Below are 24,978 nucleotides of genomic sequence, written 5' to 3' on the forward strand. Positions count from 1 at the left end.
GAAGCAGCAGTTGTTGAGCTTGCTTAGGAGAGGAAGGGGGCCTGTGATTGGCTGAAAGATGAGGGGATGACTGGTGACAACACCGTCTTAAAGAGTTACATTGTGAAAAACATTACAAAACAAAAATGTATATAATGTAATGAAAATGACCTCCAATTAAACTCTTAATATTAAAAGAAGAATAATTAAATGCAATTTCAAAAAAAAAAATGTAGACCTTTGCATATACTTTTTACTATTTTACACAATTGAATCATTTCTTTTATTCATTTCATAATGTTGTATTTATCTAATTGAAATTGAACACTTAGTGCCTCCATACCACTAAACGTATATAGAGAGATCAAATTGTACATTGATTTCCTTTTGACAATGGCTTCTCCTTAAGCTCAACCTCGGTGTTATTGCTGGATTAAAGTTTAAGCATTAAGCACACTTAAGCTTTAAGTACTTCACACTTGCTGCTCAGGGGAGGTTTCTTTGAAAGTGACTACCAACACAAAATTGCTATATTTGACATCTTAGTGCAGTGTACTCAAAGATACAGTATCAAATGTGTTTGTACTCAAGCAGAAGAGTGTTACAAAAAATAAACCCTGTAGGCCTGATGGGAATAAAGTATTTATATGTATTTAGCTGACCTGTCAACTCTCATGAGAATGTGTTACATTTACATCCAACTTTAATTGGCAACTCGTTGGTCCGGTCTTAATGTTAATGCAGGACGTGTTTGCAGACACACCAAAGACTAGGAAATGTGGAGCAACTTTTATTTTTTTGTTTTTTTTGCATATTGCCACCACTCTAGTTTGCAAAAGTAATTAATCGTGTTTGCAGAAGCAAACATTTCTAATTTACTCTCGGATTTATTTAATTTCCATTGCTTACCACTTAGTCTGTGCAGTTGTTCTCTATATGGGCTGAAAAAGGCAGTTGTATTTGCACTTTCAACTGTGTCTGATGGGCTCTTCATTGAATTTAAACGTGGTTTCTGTCCATCTGGATGCGTTTTTTTTCATAGGACTGCACCTGGCATCAACAACCATCTTTTCAGAGCTTTCTCTGAACCTCACTCCCTTCTGGGCTGAGCTGAAGAAGAAGCTCATCTTGGACTTCTTGAGCAACAACTTAACAGGGCAAAACACCACGACACAACAGTTTGTGACAAATAAACAATTTGTAGCACTAATAATTGTACATTTATAAAATTTCACCGCCGAACTGCATGCTGGGTACAGCTCGCTAACAGTCTGCTAACAGCTGGGAGAGGCTCCAGAATATATCCGTGATATAACGTGAAACCGCCAGAATCTTACAAAATACCGTGATATGCATTTTTGGTCATACCGCCCAGCCCTAGTGAGAGGGTGTGGTTTAAGTGTGTGGTAGGGGCGTGGTTTAAGTGTGTGATAGGGGAGTGGTTTAAGTGTGTGACAGGGGCGTAGTTTAAGTGTGTGAGAGGGGCGTGGTTTAAGTGTGTGAGAGGGTGTGGTTTAAGTGTGTGATAGGGTGTGGTTTAAGTGTGTGAGAGGGTGTGGTTTAAGTGTGTGATAGGGTGTGGTTTAAGTGTGTGAGAGGGGCGTGGTTTAAGTGTGTGAGAGGGTGTGGTTTAAGTGTGTGAGAGGGGCGTGGTTTAAGTGGGTGAGAGGGGCGTGGCTTAAGTGTGTGATAGGGGTGTGGTTTAAGTGTGATAGGGGCGTGGTTTAAGTGTGTGAGAGGGTGTGGTTTAAGTGTGTGAGAGGGGCGTGGTTTAAGTATGTGAGAGGGTGTGTTTTAAGTGTGAGAGGGGCGTGGTTTAAGTGTGATATGGGCGTGGTTTAAGTGTGATATGAGCGTGGTTTAAGTGTGTGAGAGGGTGTGGTTTAAGTGTGTGGTTTACGTGTGATAGGGGCGTGGTTTAAGTGTGTGAGAGGGGTGTGGTTTACGTGTGATAGGGGCGTGGTTTAAGTGTGTGAGAGGGCGTGGTTTAAGTGTGTGACCGGGGAGTGGTTTAAGTGTGTGACAGGGGCGTAGTTTAAGTGTGTGAGAGGGGCGTGGTTTAAGTGTGTGAGAGGGTGTGGTTTAAGTGTGTGATAGGGTGTGGTTTAAGTGTGTGAGAGGGTGTGGTTTAAGTGTGTGATAGGGTGTGTGAGAGGGGCGTGGTTTAAGTGTGTGAGAGTGTGTGGTTTAAGTGTGTGAGAGGGGCGTGGTTTAAGTGGGTGAGAGGGGCGTGGTTTAAGTGCGATAGGGGCGTGGCTTAAGTGTGTGATAGGGGTGTGGTTTAAGTGTGATAGGGGCGTGGTTTAAGTGTGTGAGAGGGTGTGGTTTAAGTGTGTGAGAGGGGCGTGGTTTAAGTGTGTGAGAGGGTGTGTTTTAAGTGTGAGAGGGGCGTGGTTTAAGTGTGATATGGGCGTGGTTTAAGTGTGTGAGAGGGTGTGGTTTAAGTGTGTGGTTTACGTGTGATAGGGGCGTGGTTTAAGTGTGTGAGAGGGGTGTGGTTTACGTGTGATAGGGGCGTGGTTTAAGTGTGTGAGAGGGTGTGGTTTAAGTGTGTGAGAGGTAGGGCTGGGCGGTATACCGGTTGAACCGGTATACCGGTTTTAATTTCCCGTACGATATGAATTTTTCATATACCGTCATACCGGTGCACAGCCGAAACAACTTCTGTTGCTCTTCAACAGGCAGCAAAAAAAATATATTGTTCGCAGCTGGGAGCGCTACGGTCTTAGCTGTATTGAGAGGGAACCCTAGTCATGATCATAACTTTATAACAACAATTAACAACCCACAACTAACGCTCTTTAAAGTAGGTTGTTTGAATTCACAACTGGCTAACCCGTGGGGCCGTTCTGTTTCCAACTATAATTCATGCAATCATAGCCTTAGAAAATGACAACTGCCTTTCAATCAATCTGCTCTACATTTCCATTCATTTGCTGAGCTTTCAAACTGCCAAATTAGTCAATCCTCGACTCTGCTAGAAACATTTTAATCTTCAAAAAACATCACCATGAGAATAATTATGTCTCTGTTACACCCAACACAGAGGGGGCAGAGTGGGGGCGAGTCCGAGCAGTGCCCAAGCGTGACATCCCTAATAACATGGATGTAATAAAAGGCTATACACGCTATACTCCAACATTAAGAAGCTATTGTCTAACTTTGGCCAGCGGGATGTTGCAAATCCGTAATTAAAATAGCAAGCTGAATGATAAAACAAAGCCACTTGCTGTGAGACAGCGTATCCGACTAGATATAGATCTGTCATTAGGCTAAAGAATTGTCCTTTGCCTTTTCTGCCTTTATCTCCCTAATGCGGATATATTTCCCCATGATTGGTCCTTTTTCCAGCCAGGCAGAGGAAAAAAAAGAAAAGAAAAAAGAGAGCTGATCTCTTCGAACGTCCTAATCAGTCATGGCTCGCCTGTTTACCGTAACCAAAGTCGAGGCCACCGGTTCACCCAGGAGATGAACCAATTGAACGGCGGCACTTCATGTTTTTAAATTGGCATCAGAATGACAACTGTGACAACACTTTTCCCGTAATGCTCCAAATTTCTCCGGCATGCAAGTGCACAGGTTGCCAGGTTCAACTAGAGGGCAACTAGGATTGAATAATATATATGTATATATTTTATTTTTTTGCATGACAGCCAAGATACTTTGCCAGTATTGACTTGAAGATCAAACACTCATGAATAATACATCTGGTAAAGCACACTGGAATCACTGGTGTGAGCTCTGCAGCTGGCCAGTTTCCCATCGCATGAAGCTGTTTTAACGGAAGCCAGCACGGCAACAGACTGTCCCTCCTCACTGTTATGGTTGTTGGAGCTGGTTTCAAAATGCACAGAGCCCGACAAATAGGAACACTATGCAGTAGACTGGTTGTGGAATCAGTGAACTCCTGATCTACACAGGTAAGGAGAAGTGTGTGTGTTTGCATTTATGTGTGCCTACTGCGGACAGTAGGGAGAGGTGTGTGTGTGTGTGTGTGTGTGTGTGTGTTTTGTGTGTGCAAGCTATTCTCCTGGATAAGAAGCTTTCAAGTAAATGAATGATACATTATGGATTGGTGGCCGAGCATCAACAAAGCCGCCGTACTGTAACAGAGGGGAGTCAAGCTGCAGGACAGCCAGGCTGAGCAAGGCCAGCAGCACAATGAGGGATCCAAAGGGGACCCGGGGGGGGGGGGGGGGGCACTCAAGGGACCCCTAACTGAAGACACTTATCAAACCATAGAGAAGGGAAAGTAAGGTGAGATATCGTCCAATCCACTCTACCCACAAGCCACACTAGCCGTACGCCTACAACCACGCACATTCACAGATTAATTTTTCCCTCTCATCCACCTACACACATAGTGAAGATACACACATGGACACATGTAGGCCTTTCCTTTCCCCCGCCCTGTCCGTGTGTGTCTGTTTGTCCTGAGGGTAAAGAATACATTCATATTCAGCGAATGATCCGCAGAAGCCGTTTGCAGCCATTCCTTTTCCAGCCGCTGGCGTAGAGCAGCGGCCATTGTGACTGTGCGATGAATTCAGGGTTTGTTTCCTTTTATTCTTGTGCTCGCGCATAGAATTAACTCAGAAAAAATAAAAGACAAGGGACGCAGCATTGTGAGAGGGAGAACGTTCTGTAAAAGCCCACTTCAAAGCCGTCGTGCACAGCCAGCGTCTGACTTTCGACTCCAGGCTCGTGGTAATCGGGAGGAGGTTTCATCCGTGCCCATTGTCATTTATTCATTAGCTCGCAATCAGATCTCCTGTGCAAGGCATGAGACGCCATAAATCAGTCACCGGCTGTCCATTAACAATTCATGCGATTCATAAAACATAAGAGCCGTCATTTATTTATCACCTCTAAATGGGATTTCCTTCCCACTCATTGGCTCCGGCTTAGGAGCCAACTTCTGTTGGCCCGTCCGACGGCCATTTTGAGAGCGAGCCAAGATCAAAACAACGCAGATCCAAGCTAAAATGGTCCGGAGAAGCCTGATCTTGCACGCTGACGTTCAGAGAGGAGGAGTGCCGTTGTCCCTGGCTAAATCTTCGGCTGGTGTGCCTGGTATCGCGAGGAAGAGGAAGCAGCAGGTGCCAGGCTGCGGCTGGCTGCTGGCACAGTTGTTTTTCTGCTGATTCTCTTGAGCAGTTGATGTAATTGTGAGTAATTAGGCTTTAAAGTGGTCTTGTCTTTCCCAAACCTGGAACATGAGTCCCGGGGGAGAGTGGAGTGAGGTGGAGGGGGGGGGGGGGGGGGGGAGACACACCAGTGGCTGGTACACCGAAGGCTGCTTTTGTCTAAACAGATCCTATATGAAGAGTCTGGAACGGAGCCAGCAGATAATAACGCCATATTATCACACTGACTCTGTTGATGACACTAAATTATACTATTGCCCCCGGGGGCCCTGGCTCTTATCATTGTAAGGATAAACAGCAAATTACAATGGGGATGCAACAGTTGGAATGAGCCTAACAAAGGCGTTGTGTTTGTTGTCTGGCTGTCTGACTGGCTGTTACTTTACAGCGCATAATATTTCTGTGGTAGTTTTCTTAAGTGCCTTACACTTAAGAATACTTAGCATCATGCTTGAACAACAGTAGGGTCCCTTTGCATCTCCATAAAATCAAGTAATGTGTGGTAATGGTCACCGAGGGACACACCACCGGGACAAAGTAGACAATGAACAGGGACTTACGGGTGGCTGGCTTGTTGCAGTTGTGTCCATGCCTGAAGTACTGAGGGTTCTCAACCACGGGAATACGAGTCATCCCTATGACGACCGCATCAGGACCCGCATCCAGAGTGCAGGGGGTAATAATCCCGTGGTTGACGTGATGAAGAGGGCTGGCAGAATCTTCCTCACCACTGATCACAGCTACCGGACCTGGAAGGAGAACATAAGAGTGATGAGCCAATTTAACAATTTAAAGTCCAAATGTTATCTGACTTTTATGTCAAACTGTTGGACTCCTTCATTGTCACATCTAACAATGTACCTGATGACCAAAATATAAACGCAACTTCCTGAGGTATCATACATGCAAGTTATACAGTAAGTCCCCCTTCACCTACAAAATTGAAACTTTGCCTGTTGTTACTTCACTGTGCAGAATGATCGATGTGCAGAGTTTGATTTTCACAAGTCTGGAGGCAAATTGGGTTCCAGTATGCAACTTACACAAATGTGATGTGGAAACATCTTTTGTTTTTTTGTAATTTTCTTGTGTGTTATTCTTCAAATGAAAAAATGTGTGCGCATTTAGAGAGTTTGGATATTTTAATGAAAGGAAAGGAGTTGATGGAATTTCAATCATTTGTAATAAGGTAATTGAAGTTTGTGGGAAAAAAACACACCAGGCATTATTTAAAGCAGGGTATTTTATGTCTTTAAACATGTCTGGAGGAAAGCTTTAACTGATAGTCAGCTTAATCATATATGACATATTGGTAACCGTTGGGGAGGTGGGTGGTTTGTTTTCCGCCACAGGCAAGTGTAAATCAGCTACAGCAGTGGCAGTTACAGTGCTGTAAATGTGAACGGGAAAAGGTGGTTAGTTAATGCTCAGTGTGCTTGGTTCAAAAAGACTTCGTGTTTCTACTTGAATCTACCCTCATGAACTCAAATCTACAGTAGTTTCCTCCACAGAAACCAAATATTAAGTGTACTGTTGTCTAGAATTAATTGACAGATAGCATAAAAATTGTCAAGAGGAATGTCAACCTCATGTCAAATTTGATTGCATGAAAATATAAATTAATATAATTATTAAGTTGAAACAAAAAAAAAAATACCTGTAACTATACTTTCATGCAAAGATGTTTCCGGTTCCAGCTTGTCAAATCTTTGGGATTTGGACTCCAATAAAACAGGCAATTTGTCACCTTAGGATCTGGAAGATTGTAATGGAAATTTTCCATAATTTTTCGGCAGGTTTGGATTAGATTGCAACTAATGATTATCGTCATTACTGATCAAATGGCAGATTGATCAATAATGACGATAACCATTAGTCGCAGGCCCAGTTTACAAATTGATTCATCAATACATCCTTTCATCCATTCTTTCTTGTTTAAGCACACACAATTAGATACTAAATCAAAATATCTATTTGCATGTAAAGCAGGAGTTCTCAAAGTTTTAATGACTGAGCATCAATTCAGGGAGCCAGCATATGATTGAGAGCCGCTCAGGAAAAATGCACACATCTCAGGTCCACATTAAACTGCAGGGTTAAGTGAACAGCAACAGCACTGATGACAAAATGTTATTCCTGTGACACTTGTGATGTGCCACTAGTTGCCACGCAACCAGTAGCTTTCTAGAAGTCGCCACTGCTAACAGACGCTTGTTAGGGGGGGGCCGTAGTTTGACGCAGTAGCCGAGTAGCAAATGAAATCTAGGATGTTGAAAGTGAAAGTATTGAAACGGACCACGGATGATTAGAAAATAACACATGCATTTCATGTCACATTCGGGGGCAGCACAACATTTTTTCCTGAGAGCTGTCATTGGCCCACGGGCTGCACTTTGAGCATTGGCACTCTCTGTGCTGGTTGAATTTATGGTGTCATACAACACATTCCTGTCAACCAACCCCAATTTCCTTTCTTTAATCAAAATTCAAAGACATGATTTACTGTCAGCCAGTGTCATCCCGTTTCCCCGTTCTGTCACTGCTGCTCCTAAAGCAACACACAGCTCCGACAACCGCAATCTTCGGCGGTGGAGGGAGGAAAGGAACGGCAAGTGGATATAAAGTCAACAGTAGCTGATTCATTGAAGCAGTGACAGTCAATCTGTTTACCCACAAACTTGAGTCTCTTGCTCACCTTGACAACACAGTAAATAGTAATCAAGACCCAGTCATATCAAATTATAGACCCTGAGTCGCAGGGGAGGCGGGGTGTGATGAAGTGAGACATGTGAGCATAAATTTATTTACCACATTTGCCCTTATGCAGGGTTTTCATAGCTGAGCACCCGCTTTATTGGAGCGATGTGCACAGCAGAGCAGAGGTCTTCACTGTGGGAACTATATCTACCCAACCACTGGGGACGAGTGGTCCGCCATGACACTAAATCTCTGCCGATGGCTCTGACTCTCCTCGACACAGCACAGACAGAAAGATATACAAAGTATAATGGTTCAAGCATCACTACACTTGAAAAACATTCAAGTTGGGTCAAGGAGAAAGTTGGGCTGAGTCAAAGGGAGAAATCTTTAAAAGATGTGAAAAGATACCTCAAAAATGATCCTAGAATTATGCTCTGCTTTTTCATACAATATGAATTGGAATGAAAACCCATCTGGTCGGACTCCAGTGCCAGATCGATGAGGCCTCGGGGAACGCCTGGCCTCCCTCCCTCCAAACGGCTGCACTCAAAACTACCCGCCCTCCCACTAGATTCTTATGGAGATGAAGGTTTTCTGAGGAGTGAAGGGGAAATTGTACGTTTTGACTTCAGAACTTCCCCCAAAAAATTGCATTTATGTTACCTGAGTGATGAAAGGGCCCAACGGCCGCTGAGAGGGTTTTTTTTTTTTATCTTCGGAGACGCTGCCTGTGCACAGAATGGAATTGGAACAGGAAGTGCACGTTTTCCCCCGAACCGTCTATCTGAGAATAAAGTTCCTCTCTATTAAGCCAACTTTGATCTATTCAGGAGAACTGGAAAATGAAATGAGCCAACTTTCAGCTATTTTCCCAGTCTTTTCATCTCTCGTCCCTTTTCACAACTTTTCTTTTGCAGTAATATGGTTCGTACGGAAGGTAAATTCAGCCATGCACCACCAATGGCCACTGGGTCTAATTCAAACCTTGACTAAAGACTTCGGATGGTTTTTCAGCTCAAACTTTTCTATTTCTCAAGTTGCAACAGTCTTACGACATAAGACATGTGAAGATAAATATGTAAACTTATTACACATGCTGACATTTAGTGAAGTCCATTTGTCTCCTGTCATCAAAACTTCTGCCAGTTTATTAATATAAAGCAGGCCGTTTTGATTTAACATTTTGGGAATTATTTGCTTTCCTGCCAATATTCAGATGAGAGGATCGATACCACTCTCATGTAAGACTGTGCCAGGATTACATTTTTACGTTCCAATCATAAAGGTCATCAAAATGTCTACTGTCAGTGCTAACTTAAATGACTTCAAACCACAACTGCCTTTCTTTTTATTGGAGCTGAAACAACTGAACAATAAACTGTGTATTGCAGGTTTGCTGCAATATACAGACAAAAGCAGGTTTGTTGTAAAAAAGTTAGAGAGAGCTGCCTGGACACTACTTTGAATGCAGCATAGTGTCTGTAGCTCTTAGATTCTATGTGCCCTTTCATGTTATTATACATGCGTTGCTATCTTTTGTGTCAATAATTGTGAAAATAAACAAAATTATTTGCACACCATCCCTTTTTTCAGCACGTTTCAATTGTCAAAATAAAAAATATTTTCTACATCAGACCCGCCCTTCTATAAGATTTTCTGGTGTGCAAGAATGTGGTAGTAAGTATATGGTCCAGCTGTTTACAGCCTTTATGCTATGCTAAGCTAAGCTAGTCGGCCGCTGGAAGCTTCATGTTCATACAGGCGTGCTCTCAATTTTGTCATCTGACTCTCAGTAAGAACAGTGAATCATTTAGCAAAATGTCAAACCTTTTAGACTGTATTGAACACAAACATTAAAGTCAGATACTCTAAATAACTCAATACCATGATTTGTATCAGAAACATGAGACTGGTTCCCCACCTGCATCTCACACACAAGTTGACAAGAATGCAATTGATCATCAAAGGACACGCTGCCACGGGCAAAAAAAAATAAAAAATCATTCATTTATGTTCGGAGTAAGTTTGTTCAGGGATTCCCGGGGAACGTCCTAGATCACAGCGACGGGCCGTCGTTTGAAGGTCAGTTAAATCTCATTGCTCACATCCTTCTATGCTTTGCCAGCAGATACGTTTCCTCTGCAAACATCCTTTTACTTCTCTGCGGAAAATACGTCTCTCCAGATGAAAGTCATCCGTTATTTTCCAAAAGACGTGTCACTCCGGTCGGCATTACTCAACGGTCATCCGCGTAACGTTCTTCAATCTCTGCTGGCGGCGGTGCAGCAAATGCTTTATGTTCATGCAAGGTGCGGCTCGCAGGTGCATTAGCTAATTCAGCCAAATCAATTGATCAAGGTTGACATTTGCATCATTTGTTTCTCTGAGTTTAAAAGTCAATCTAATTTACTCTACAGGAGCAGAGACAGAGGCGCCTGCCCCTCCTGGGTTTTCAAAATGGACTCGTTCATTAAGGTATTGTCAGAGTGCCGGGCCAGCGGGTCCATCTGTGGACCGGGCCTCAGTGGTGAATGAAAAGAGCATGCAAAACCTTTGAACTAGCCACCTTTCAGACACAAGCCCACTTTTATCTCCAGGCCTCGTCACCTTGTGAGCATAATAACATTAGGAGTGCTAAATAAATTACCTGCAAATGTGAAAGAAAACCTTATTTTCTAGCTTTGTATGGGGGAGCACCTCATGGAACCTCACACTCACTGTCACATGGTAGCAGGGGGGAGCCGTTAAATGTGTTTTCATGTGTGTGTGTGTGTGTGTGTTTGTGTGTGTGTGTTTGTGTGTGTGTGCCATATCATGTGTCACACAAAAGTACCATTAATCCTGTGGCTTAAAATGTCAAAGATGTTATAAGATTTATTTCATCCTAAATATCTATGAAACGGACGCAGCTTCAGTCTTTTTGGACAATAATATATGGTTAGGACACTTCATGCTTACACAGGACTTTCATCCAGGAGACCTGTGTTCGTGACCCAAAGTATTGTTGAGTGATTTTGGAGTTTCATGTTTACTGTACTTATGTTTTGTCGATGACATTTTACTTAGTTTACATCAATATTTTAAGCCCAACCATGATGTTTCTCTCAAACCTAACTAAGTGGTTTGTTTTGAATTCACAATGTAATTTCTGTTATTTGTTATTCTGCCTGTTACCTTGCTTTTGAAACTGCTGGTGCTGTGTCTCTGGAACTGGACCGTATTTGCCGGATCTGGTTTTGGATGCTTCAATGCCACAATGACACTGCGTGTCCCTATTTATGCATTTTTCTCCTCATTGGTTACATTAGCTGTTATTAGAATGTCCACACCCCATTTTTCCTCCTCGTTCTCTGCTGGGGGAGCTATTTTTTCACAACAGCCTCTGGGCTTATTCATCACAGCGCTATCATTTCTCTTTGCACAGTATGTTTTTATTATAATAATTATTCGTGCAAATATACAACACCAGACTAAAACTCGGCAGGGGTGTTCATCTGTGGGGCCCCTTGATAGTCTGTGTCTCTGCTTCTAACGTGAGTGCTGAAGGTGATTCTCAGGACAGAAATAATAATAATAAAAAAAGCCAGCGGGTGACTCTGTAGACTTTTCCCTGTGGTGGGGAATAAACTGTGCGAAGTGTGATTGTTTCTGTTCCACCTCCTTGTGGTAATTATTGCACAGATTCCTTTCAAAGGTAGTTAATTAGGACTGGAATTAACTTGAGGACATGTAAAATGAACAAGAGAACACAGGAAGGATAACTTACTGAGGCAAGGCCACGATGGATTTGAAACAAATCAAGTCCATACGCGGGAAGCGTAGAAAACAGGGGAATTAAGGCAACCATCAACACAATATCAACCAACTGTCATAAGGCTTAAAGCTTCTTTCATGAAACTACCAGAGATGGTATTTTTCCAATCAGTGCAGGTTAATCAATGAAATATAGCTGTAAATGAAACCAGCCAATGTCTTGTGTAACATCTTAATTACATCCAAAATCAAAAATACATATTTTCCTCTTACCTGTAGCTATTTATCAATCTAGATTGTTTCAGTGTGAGTTGCAGAGCATTGGAGATATTGTCCGTAGAGATGTCCGCCTTCTCTCCAAAAAATTGGACTTGGCACTTGATTTGTTGTGCTTGAAGCTACAAAAAAAACCAAGTTCCTACATGAAACTCCTCACAATGGCCGATTTCTCCAAAACTAGGCAACTCACACCAAAACAATCTAGATTGATGAATAGCACTACAGGTAAGAGAAAACGCATGCACTTTTGATTTTAGGGTGAACTGTCCCTTTAACACTGGCCACCAACAACACAACACTGCCAAACTAGACCGTTTAACACAAAATCCTAAGAATTTCTGATGCCAAGACAAACCACTTGACCTCACATGATTATTGGGAACCATTACACTGCTGTGACTGCTCGCTCAGTAGCAGCACATTTTAAAATCCACACAGCGAGTGTAGCACCCGTGCTAAAAAAAGGCAGAAAAAAAAGGCAGTTAATTGCCAAATGCCATTATCGTGTGAAGAAACCTTAAGGTTATGTGCACAGATCAGATAACAACTCCCCGCACTGCGCAGAAGAAGACATGTAATAGACTCTTCTGCTAAATGGCCTCAACCAGTTCACTCAACCTCCCACTCGCAGAGGAGCACGGTGAACATGTGACAGCCGAGCACACCGGCGACATCCAAAAAGCAGCCTCCGCGCGGTTGAAGCACCCCTTGGACCGCCTGCTACGTCCACTCCACTTGACGGTGAACCAACTGTGGCAAATATTGAGCGCTGGGACAGCTGATATTTATGGTGCTCTGCAATGTGGACTATCGGCAATTTACGGCCGCCCCGCACAGGTCAATGTGCTCTCTCTTTATTGTGATATAAACAACGGCGGACAGTGAGGGGAAGGACGGCCGAGTCGAGACAGAAATAAACATGTGTCTGAAATCTGCTGTACACCTATCAGTCATTGCATGTGGAGCCACTCGTACGTCCTCTAAAACGAGGCGTCTGCACCGCGCCAAACATGATCTGCAATGACACAGCACTGAGCAAATTACAGTTTGTGTCGCTGTGTATCTGTGGTCTTGATGCTCAGAATGATAATGCAACAAAACAGGGAGATTGATATTCCGACTCTGTTCTTACTGTGCCCTATCAGCTTTTATATCGTTGACAACTCATTTCTCTGTAAGCTCCCTGAAGACAGACGAAGTCATTTTACACAAGTCTGAAAAGTGATGGAAAATGACATCATCCGACAGACAGATCTGCTCTTTACGATCACGACAGAGTCAGAATCTTTACCAAAAACTGGGACCCACGCTTTATTACCTGTTATGTGCCCGAGCACAAATTGAAAAACAAAACATACAGTAATATGTGAATATATCCGGAGCCATGCGAGTCTCCGCTATGTTTGGGGTTTCATTCTTCTCTCGCGGAAATGTAATCAGAAAGGGCCGAATGAAAAGCTTGTGTCGGCGTTGTTACGGAAACTACTTTGCATCATAAACTCAGCACTCAAGGCAACAGCGCATGCAAACACGCACACACACACAGTACAAACATATGCACAGCAGCAGCCGCACACTCCACGACTATATTTCTTGTCGCGGCATTAGAATATGAAACGATTCCCCAGCGTCGAGCATATGGCGGAGTTTGCATGGAAATCACAAAGGAGTGCCACATTCAGCCACTGCAGCCCACAAAACGGCTTGATGACTGTGCACATCAGTGCTGTGGCTAAAGCCTCCGCATGCTAATGTATCCCACAATTCCACTGGGATGAAACAAGTGTTTAAGTGTGTGTGTGTGTGTGTGTTTGTGTGTGTCGGGGGGGGGGCAGAGAGGTAAATTATAAGTCAGATGGGCCGATAAGATATTTCCTCAATGTGATAGATTGTGGTAAAATGTAGTGAACATTTGGGAGGGGGTTTACTTGACAGACATATATCATCAAATTGATTTCAAAGGCAGCTTGAACCTGAATAATTCCCTTACCATAAATATGTATTAGCTAGAAACAGCTACTTCATTGTGCTCCCAGAGAAAAAAATCAACATGTTCACAGTCTGCACATGGAACAATGAATGCTATGTAGCTGAGTACATAAAAAGGTGGCTGGAAATCCAAAGACCCAAACCAGTTTGTCTGCAAATATGTGATTGGACGTGAGGGACAGTCCATCCCTTACTGTCATGTGGAACCCTGCAGGGAAACAAGACTCAGAGCTGACAGCTATGCTGGTGTTTCTGTGAGGTTGCACGTAGACACAGCGGGGCTTTGAGCTTAATGATAACATCAGCAGTCTAACATGCTCACTATAATGATTCTAACATGCTGATGTTTAGGTGGTGACGTTTAGCTTGTTCTCCGTCTTAGTTTAGCACTTGCTTATTAGCACTTCATTCAATTGATTTGCTGGGGACCTTGAATATTCGTACCAAATTCCATGGTAATCCATTTAACGGTTTCACTCAAAACCCAAACTGTCAAACTCATGGTGGCACTAGAAGAAAATTGGATCACTGCCGCAGTCAGTTGGCTTCATACGACAATGAAAGTTCGTATGAAATGGTGGAGTGGACTGCATGCTAGCTCCTACGAACTTGAATAAAAAAGCCATTGCCCCAGCAGAGAAGCACTGAACTTGTGTAATGCTGAAGTGAACAAGACAGTGGCAGTTTAGAATATACCAGTGAAAAGCTGATTCCTTTTGTAATCAGAGGTCTTCCCAGCAGGTAACACAGGCAAGCAATCTGTGAGGGCTTGAAATGAATTGGAGGCAGCACATTAAGGTCATTGTTAACCACTTTCTCTGCTCTTGGGTGCAATCAGGTCCCATTTTCTTAGCATTCATCCAGGTTCAGTCACACACAGAAACACTATCAAATCACTGACCCACCGTGGGTTATCAATCGATCAGCTCTCTTGTTCCACCATCTCTCATGCAGTCGCTTTCCTTCATTTTCTCTCCACTGTTGCCTAGATTACTTTATTTCAATTCAATGGCCTTTGTTGTCAGGATGTTTTCAAAGTTTTTCAAAGTTTCAAAGGTTGCTGCCTCAGTTCTCTCACAACTGCCTCCCTCCATCGGAGGGTTCTCTACTGAACAGATTTGTGAGCCTGGGAGGTGGAGGAGAAGAAGAAGAAGAAGAAGAAGAAGAAGCAATGGTGAAAATAAACTAAATATACTCAAGTACTTTATACTTCTCATCCACTATATTTCAGAGACATATTGCATATTTTACTACACTACATGTATTTGATCAATTTAGCTACACGTGTGTACAATATTTGTGAATGTGTGACATCACATTGGGAATTCTAAAATCTATCACTCAGCAGCAGCCCATAGTTTCCCAGATTGAGGATCAGATCTCACACCAGATACTACTAAACTACTGGAGGCTAGTTTGATCGTAGAGGAAATGGAAGAACCACAAACAAGTGTCGTATCCAAAGAAGATAAACATCTACAGAGTCTACAGCGCCTCTTGTTGTGAGTCTACTCCAGGGGGAGTGGGACTCCCACATTAAGAGATCGCTAAACCAGACGATGGAGGGACTCGCTGTCACTGAGGGAGTTTGCCATCAGGTGAAGTGTGCAAGGCTTCACTGAAAGACCTTCAGAAGAAGTTCTGCGGTAGATGTCTTGCTGAAGTCTGTGATAATATTACAGGACCCAGGTCTGGATGCAGTCATTATCCAGTCTCTGCAAGCCCAGATTAAAGAGCTCCAGGTAATGACTTTTCTGCAGCAGTGTATTGTCTACTTTCATTCTTATCGCACTCCTCCCATAAAGCATGACACCCTGCAGCTGCGTGAGAAGGAGGCGTGAAGCAATGCAGCAAAGTCCACCGTCAGAAGTCCGTAGGGCCGCACAGTGGCTCAGTGGTTAACACTGTGGCCTCGCAGCAACAAGGTCAGGCTAACACAGAACCTTGCCTCTTGTCGCTGTGTGGAGTTTTTCGCCTGTGCCAGCGTGGGTTTACTCTCGGTACTCCGAGGGCTCTTGTCGATTTCCTCCCACACTTCCAATCTGGACGGTAAAATGATGAATTGCTGGGAAATTCATAGATAGACCTCCGAGTGGGCTTGAGCACCTGGCGTTTGGCCTCCTGCGTGCATAAAGCCTGCCCTGTCCGGATATTAATTCCTCCAAATATTAGAACTTCTTAAGGGAACACAGATATGTGGCAACGGTTTTATATGTGCAGAACGTTTTGAACCTCAGCAGGAATATTTCTGAAACATAAATTAGTTATTAAAGTCCAGGGGTCTATACATTAAATTCAAATTAGTTAATGTATAATTTATGTGAATAGATGCCACAATGCACATTTAAAGAGGTTACTAACAAAAAACGAAATAGGAAGGAAGAGTAAATCATGCCTACATGTGTGTTAACTCAGCAGATATAACATTAAATGAGATAAGTATGCATACTTGAAAGCAAGACAGATTTACTGATACTTATACTTTGAATGGTCAGCCAGCGGCTAAATGTTGTGTTTTTCTTTAATTAAAAAAAAAGGCGAAAATCAAATTTCTTCAAAATGAAATGATGCTCAAATATTCCTGGGTGAGGACCCCCAGATCCCCCTCTGAATATGTCTCCCCCCAATAAAACCTACATCAAGTCATGCTAAATACACATCTTACCAAGGCACATGACACAATTTAACCTTTGCACACCTCTTCTCTCATCACAACCTCCTTACGCTTTCACCTTGCTACATAAAGGACACACTACTTCCAGCGATGGCACTGAATGCTGGCATTGGAGTGAAACTACCAGCTGTAGAAATATGAGCGTAATACTTATGGATCCTGAGGTGTTCCCGAAATGTGTTCATATGACTTGGCTGCTGTACTACAGGCCACCCATCATCCAAGAACTTATGGAGTCTGGTGTGCTGTAAGGTGGTCTACAGCAGGGCGAGGTGACGTCCATCTTGTTTTTGCCGCTGCGAGGGCATCACTTCCATATAAACAGGATGTATTCATACCCTCAATCTTCTACAAGCAACAAATATAATGCACTGCAGGCAGGTAATGAATGTGTAGAGGGATGGATGGATCTATAACAGGACTGATAACGATATGAGCGTCAATTAAACTGATAATTGTCTTCCGCTCTTGTTTCACTCGGGTCTCCATCCATTACATAACTACTGTACCTGTATGACCTATACTGCACCGTGCACTCTGGTTGCTCCGTGGTGAGGTGCTACAGCGGGCGAGCAGACAGGCTCTTTAATATTTCAGTCAGACTCCAACCACACTGATGGCTTACAGGGGCAGCCATGCAGGGCGCATAGCCAAGGTTAGCTGAAGCATCAACCTCCATTCGTTTGAACCTGAACACTTTCCTGCTGCGCCCAGAAAAAGGACGAGGACTCTTCTTCTTCGGGTAAGAGTTCACATAATGCCTCAAATAGAATACATAGCTGGTACAGTTTGGATCGAGCACTATGTGCTGTTCTTAGGACACTCTTTGTAATGTTTATCATTTTCTAAGTTGTTAAATGGGTGTTTACAGCACCATGAAGGGTACACCATTTCAGCATGGAACTATTGCATGTGTGACAAACTGCAATTGACCCTTAGCTAAACTCCAAAACCCTGATGCTACTCCGTCAAGCTGTCAAAGCTACCATGGAGCCCACACTGTCACTAACTAAAAAGCCATTTCAGAGAGAAGCCGACTTAAGGGTCAACAATATGACTTCGGTCAGAGCTAGCTGAGTGTATTTAAGTGTATTTAAATATGAAGGGATGTGCAGGGGAGTGTATCGGTGGGAAATTGTCCTGGGGATGACAGAGACAGTGGGGGTCCCGGGCTTTATTGATGAACCCAACTGCAGATGGGAAAAAACTGTTCATGTGTCGAGAGGTCTTGGTCCTGATGGACCGCAGCCTCCTGCCAGATGGAAGGGGCACGAACAGTTTGTGTCCAGCGTGAGATTGGCGACTCTGCGTTTGAGGAGCGGGACTCAGCAAATTAAAAGGCAAAAGTATTAATTAAATAAAATTAAAAAATTTTTTTTGCAATTGGCTCGAAAATAAATTTCATTGAAACTCTACACCTTAATGCATGGCCAGGATTAGAAACCTTACAAACGTGACGTCAAATATTTTTGGTCTGTGCTATTTGTATGTGTTGTCACCAGATGTGGCCAACGTTTATGTTCTCTGTTTAGATTATTTGTAATGTAGTACCTTTCTAAAAATAAAATCTTTCTAGCACCATAAAAGACTATATATACAGTATATATATATATATATAAATACATTTTATTTACACAGCACATTTCCCTCAAGGCTCCAGTACAGAAATGAAAGCAGTAAAAAACAAAAATGTGTTGTAAAAACAATGTAATCATTCTGGGGCCGATCGACCGTTTGTTTTTCAAATATCCAAAGCCCTTAAAAATGATTGATTCGACTGTCTTTCTCCACATGAAAGCTTCTTCCAACCCAAACGTATGCAGGAGATGTCACGCTGAATGTACAAGAGCGTATAGGCATTTCAAACAAAACAAACTTCACAACTTCTCCGAGGGCGACTGCTGTGGGCGAAGCGTCGCGAAACGAAACACAGCGTTACCCACAGCGCGCTGTCAATCAGTGTCATGTGCATAGGGATGAATGCTAAATTTAACTTTCCCTGCAGTCCGTGGGAACGCATCCATGGCCATGTAGATGCAGGGGACTGTGGACTTGAGCTTGAAGACAGACCCATTTTGAGAGGAGCTGGTTGAGATGATCAGGGATTCTTCAAAGTAATCGAAACACAACATGAGGAAGACTAGTAGGACTCAAGATTGCGGGGGCGCAAAACTAAAATGTAGGTCGCCTAATCCTTCTCACTGTGACTGGGGGGCACCGAGAAAGAAGAGGAGAAGCAAACTAACTAATGCAGCCAATTAAACTTCCCCTGCCCCCCACGCCAATACCCCCCCCCCCCCCCCCCCCCCCCAACCCCTACCCTCCCTTAGCAAACACTTCAAAGTGCTGCGATCAGCGAATGGCAATAAAGTGAATGAGCTGGCTGTAAATGGGTTTGGATACGGAGGATGCTGAGGCAGGGGGACTGTCAAATGATGCTCATCACACTGAGAAAACAGTGTTCATGTTGTAAGTGGTTGTCAGGCGCCCTCCACATAGAGGCAAACAACCCCACAACGTCTGCAGAATTACGCCGACAAGCACCGCAGAAGATAGCAGTTTATTCAGCGGATGGACATTTCTGTTGATGGCCAACGGGGTCGATGGCTGTGTTTGTGCGAGTGCTATGAGAGGCAAGCTACATTATTAACGCTCTGTGTCAGGGTGACCCTAGAAGAAAGAGCAATCTCCCAGCAGGAGCTCTGAAATGACACCCTCTCCTGACGACCAGCCTGACGACTAACTCTGAGAAAATACAGAGCTTGAGTGTTTTTTTTTGTGAAATGGAGGATGGGGCCCAGTGTAAGCCGAGAACAGCCGGCTCCATGGGGGACAGGCAAGAGAGATTTTTATTTTTCCAGCTGCAGGTAACGCAATTTCAAAGAGCAGAATTGGGGCATCTCATTACACAAAATACATTTCACACAAAATCCCTTCCTTTACATAAAACCCTCAAGTTCTCTCTCTATCTCTCTCTCTCTCTTTTTCTTCCTCTGTCCTTTCAGAAATATTTCTATCTCTCTGTTTCCCTTCCAAAGCCCAGCTGTTTTGTGTCCTGCTGGGCATTCGTAACGGGCCGATTTCCACACCGATCTGAGCGCCATTTAAATAAACATCAACAGAAGATGTCAGAGGGAGCCTGTGAATAACACCAGAGGCTTATCCACTTCCACAGCTTTCAAGAGGGAAGAGGAGCCATCCAGTTTCTTCATTTCACTCTTTCTGTATGCCGTTTGAATAACCAGCGTCCTGCCATCAATGCTTTGGCTGCCACCACTTAATGTGAGCCAGCAAGGCCAGACTTTAGCTCCCAGTAGGGCTGGCTCTCCCCTCTCTCCTGGAAGGGTTTCTTATAATAAAGACATTTCGTTCAACGTGCCGTGTAGTTGCAAAAGATAGACGCGACAGGGAAGTTAGGCTTCAACATGTGCACTTAAATGCAGTATGTCTAAGAATAAACTACTGTATAAAACTGTCTTCCTCCTTGCATCTGCCAATAATCGATGTTGCAAATTTGAAAAGGCAGGTTCCATCAAAAGTGTCTCTACTTTGAAATAGAGCGGGGAAAAACAATGGGCACAAAATGGATCCTGTGGCTTTCCACTTTAAAAGAAAATATATATGTAAATAAAACCCTCTCTCTGACATAAAAAATATCAGGGCCCTTCCAATATCATTTAAAAGCACCCCAGCTGCAAAATAAAGACCTCCACACAGCTCAGGTAAACGGCATCAACCCACCTTCGTAGACCTCTACCCCTCCACACACACTTCTCTTTCTTCTGTTGTATTTGCATTGCTAAGCTGTTGGCAGCGCTTGTCATTTTGTTTCATACGTGATAGCAATTACTATTCCAGCGCCCGCGATCAAAGAAGAACTAAAAGGCGTTTTTAAGACAGGAGAAAACAGCAAACACTGCTTCCCGTCTTCTGTTTACACTGATAGAGGCTGAGGCCTAGGAGGCAGAGTGGCTGTGACTGACAGAATGGGAATACACCTCCTGTTTTTAATCCCAGAGAAGGGGGGGGGGGGGGGGGGGGGGGGGGGGGGTGACCATAGGGTGCAGAGCAGAGGTTTCTACAAAAGGGCAGACTGTACCATTAACCAGTGTGCTCCCTGCTGCTTACACTGGATTAGTTACACTGCTGGTTATTTTTCAGGAAACCTGGAAGCATTGAAGCATTCAACAATTACAGCACTCGTGATGAGACAGCGGGGCCTTGACTTCAAATAACGAGCCTCTTTGAGATGTTCTCTTCTAAAACATAGATATAACCAAATTGAATATGTCCACGTCATCTACAGTACACGTTCCCACATGCCAGCAGTCTTTTAGATCTTAATTTATGAAATGAAGGGTGGGGTAACCTGGAACTCAGGAACTTAGACGTCACACAGGCAAGTGCATTAATGAAAGGTTGTCGGTTTGAATCCCAAACAGAGGATGGAAAGTTAAGGTAGAGGCAGGGAATATTTGGACGGTGTGAAAAAAGTGGAAGTTAGAGTAAGGGGCTGTTGTGTTCAATGCCTCACAACTGTGAAAAAACAAGCATAGAGTTAAAAAGAGATCAACCAATAAGATGTATCCTCAACGCCACACGAGGCAGAATTCTAAAACGTCTGACAATGTGAACCACCAGTAGCATGAAACAAAACTGTGAGTCTCTCAAATGCTAGCAGTTTTGTGAGTCTGCGATTCATTAGACACAGCTAAATGCTAATGTCATCATGCTAACAGGCTCATCATGACATGCTGATTGTAATGTTCATCATTCTTGTGTGCGTTAAACATTACATCTGTTACACCTGTTAACAAGTTAACAAGTAGCACTAAACACAAAGCACAACTGACGGGAAAATTAAAACAAAAGTATTGGACAATGTAAAACATTGACCGAATAGAAAAGTTAGGAAATCTGCACAATGTCTGCACAAAGTTTCACAGCAATTCATCCAATAATTGTCCAGATGTTTCAGTCTGGACCAAAAGGGTCGACCAACAGATCACCACTGCCACCCTCCAGTTCCACCGTGCTGGCACTGTTAGCGCCGCTAGAACCGTGAGCTGCGAGCCGGCGGCTCAGTTGTCTCCATGTTGAGAGCCGTGTGAATGCAATAGATATCCTTCTAATTTCGCATTTAGCACCTTAAATGTATCCAGTTTGTTTAAATTAGTATTACACGGCAGTGGTTTGAAAGTGTTTCACCTCAGTTCCTGACCTCCTGCTGGAGACTTAAAACACATCTAATGGTCAAAATGGTGAACCTTTAAGCTAAACGATTCTTTTTTTCCATTTCCAGGCTGTTTTACTTGATTAATTAAAAGGAAGGAACCTGCAGACTGCAGATATTAATTACCATTTTCACACCATAAATCATCTTACTGGGCTGAGAACCAGCTAAAGCAGCAAGGTCTGCTGCGGTTTCTTTATCTTACATTTGAGCTGATAAGCTCCTGTGTGTGCAGGGAAGACTTTCAACCAGTTGCCCCATCTGTTTGAGTCGATGTCCAGCATTTCAGTTTCAGTAGCTGGGATGCCCTTTTACGATGCACACGGCCTTTTCATTTCAGTTGACATGACAAATGTTTAGTTGCCAAAAAATCCTAACTTGAGTTGTTTTGCAATACCGATGATGTAGGAGTTGAGCCATATTCTATTGCTGGAGTTGCAGTGACTCTAAATAAGAGTGTCAGCTAATAGCCTTCGATGCAAATTAAAATGTTGTTGCCCTGGTCACGATACTTGTTCTTGCATTGTGGGAATTATCTGCAACACAGTGACATGCCCGGCACAACAATGTGCATCGCCTCCCCTCTTCTCCCTGGACAATTCTCTGCGGCACTCAGAGGATGGCTCCCTGGCCCTCCTCCTCTCACTGTAATGGGGGTCGGATGCCGCTTTTTTCCACGTTTCTGCCCACATTAGCATCTCTAGTTAATTGGCACCATTTGCTCAATGGCATCGCTGGAGTTTGTAAATTACTTTTACAATTGTCACTAATTATCAAGCTCGACGAGTGGAATTGGCACGATTGGTCCCTGGTGGAGCAGAAACACAACAGGCGGAGAAAGGATTAAGACTATGGGGGGGGGGGGGGCAATGAGAGGCGCTGGCTAGCCGAGGAACACAGTAGCAGAACAGAGGATTACATACAGATGGTGCTACTGTAGCACTGCCTCTCCTTGCTGCACGGTTGATGAACTATGCACTTTGGCTGCATCCTCAAGAAAGATATATTAAATTCATGTTTGCCACACCGCCCCCCACCTTTATGCATCATCCTCATTTGTAAGTTGCATGGAATGGTTCGCTTAGAAGCTGGTCGAGAGAGTTTCATGTAACACCTCTAAAGCGTCTTATGTACAAATACACATTCTGAAATAACTACCACTCTAACCACAGCATGCTTATCCCCTGGACTGTCGTTATCACAAATATGCAGAACACTTGACCTTTCGCAGATCCCCTTCTCGGTTTGTTAAAGTAAGCTGTCGGTTCTTGCATGGCGCATATGCCGTTTACAGTGTTAACGCTGGAATTCAACACTTAAAAACCTTAGAGAAAAGCTGCCTATTGTCAATTTGGTCGGCTAACATAAAAAATTACACTAGCATTTGTTTTATCTGGTCTGAAAGGCCTCCTGTGGCTAGTTATGGTTGCTGAGCTACTGTGATTGGATAATCACTTTCCAGGGGTGTGGTTTAGCATACGGTTAGTTTAAAGAGGCAAAGTCCCGTCACTTCCTGTTGGCCGAAAAAATATGTCTGGTAGTCAATGACGAGACACAGAATTTTTTTTGATTCCGTTTGAATCTACTGGATGTTTTCCCGGCAGACAAAAAGAGTCGATGGATAAAACACATCCCATTGAATAACGCTACATTTGTGCATACATATAGCTAAGTTACCGAGCTAGCTAGCGAGCCAAGGTAACCGCCGTGTTGGTGACGGGCATTGCGCGAGAGACGAGAGATGCAATTCACTGATGCTGAAGACAAATCTAAGACAAACTGCGACTCTCTTGACTTGCAAGATTATCTTTTAAATTCATGGCACAATTCAAACCATTGACTACTTTACATATTGTTTTCCAAAATAAGATCCAATGGGGACACCCGAAGGGAGGTGACTTCTCTTTGTCCTAGTGTTTTGGTAAGATCTCTTAAGGTGCCATGCTGACCTATGAGCAAGTGCCTGTCCCCACCCAGTGTAACACTGTCAGATAAAGTCCAGTAGCAAATCAACATTTGCCCCCCCCCCCCCCTCCCCTCCCGTGCTTATCTCCTGCAGATGACAGACAAGCACGGCGCAGGGAGCATTCAGTTCAAAGAAGTCTAATAATTGAGGATGGAGCAGTTATCTGAGAGACTGTTTTGTCTGACGAGCTAGACAGTCCGGCCTTCTGAAAGGCCAGACAATTTGCGCTCCAAATGTCATGTTGTGAGAGGGCAAACATGGCCTGGTGGAGGAAGGCCAGGGAGAGACAAAAGCTCAGGTTAAAGATGTGCCAGGCCTTATCACACAATTATTCTGCCAAAAACCTACCGAGAGTACAAACAATATGTTAGCTGCAATAATTTGAGATAAATAGTCACCTCCTGCAAAGCATTAATCATTGATTAAAAAATGTTTTGCTCTTCTTGTTTTGCTTCTTCTTCTTTTTCCGCAGTGTGGAGGAAATTGGATTTTGCCCTCTGGCACAGTGGCAGGATCAGATTGTGGACTGCAGTGCCGTGGATCTTATCTCAGCCGCAGCTTTGGTCCAAAACATATTGCTGCCCCTCTCTCGGTGGAAATAGGCTTCAACTGTGTTCTGCTGTTGACAGAGCAAAGATACTGGACACACACATAAAACACAAGCACACAAACTAGACCCTGTCTCCCTTTCTCTCTTTGTCTGCACACACCCATTGACATTTAAATACATGTGTGTGTGTGTCCTTGTGTGTGTGTGTGTGTGTGTGTGTGTGTGTGTGTGTGTGTGTGTGTGTGTGTGTGTGTAGGGTTTGGGAGGAGGATGATGTATAAATCCAAGGGATGCCAGCTCTCACATGACCCAGAAAGTGCCGTGGTCTCCATGAAGACGCTCTTAAATTAAAGCTCAGTCCCTGGAGGTGGTGTTAAATCAAGTGTGCCCACACACACACACACACACACACACACACACACACACACACACACACACACACACACACACACACAATGCATCTCCAGACCTCTTACATATGTAACAATCTGTGCACAGGATGAGAATAAAAAGGGCAGTTCTGCACATCGTGCATATGATATGATGCACTCAAAAATTGAAGACGCTGTGTGTTTATTTGGACGTCGGTTTTACCTACTTGTGTGTAATTTTTTTGCGGTAGCAGTAATTAATATATTCATGGCTGTTTAACCCCCCATCTCTCAGGACTGGAGAGATGTGTTTGAGAGACCCTGGGTAAAAAGGAAT

At 43.5% G+C, this 24,978-nt stretch overlaps 1 protein-coding gene across 4 annotated transcripts in view; it reads right to left on the minus strand.

Moving 5' to 3' along the window:
- ntrk3b (neurotrophic tyrosine kinase, receptor, type 3b) overlaps nucleotides 1–24,978 on the minus strand; it is a 157,887-nt gene that overhangs the window by 32,066 nt on the left and 100,843 nt on the right. For all 4 annotated transcript variants that reach the window (XM_076077990.1, XM_076077991.1, XM_076077989.1 and 1 more), the window contains one exon: nucleotides 5,687–5,875. In XM_076077990.1, the coding sequence (XP_075934105.1) occupies nucleotides 5,687–5,875 (189 nt within the window). The remainder of the gene's footprint in view (nucleotides 1–5,686; nucleotides 5,876–24,978) is intronic.

This window comes from Anarhichas minor, unplaced genomic scaffold (assembly GCF_050575085.1).
Source record: "Anarhichas minor isolate MPS153535 unplaced genomic scaffold, ASM5057508v1 ptg000062l, whole genome shotgun sequence".
NCBI classification, from domain to species: domain Eukaryota; kingdom Metazoa; phylum Chordata; class Actinopteri; order Perciformes; family Anarhichadidae; genus Anarhichas; species Anarhichas minor.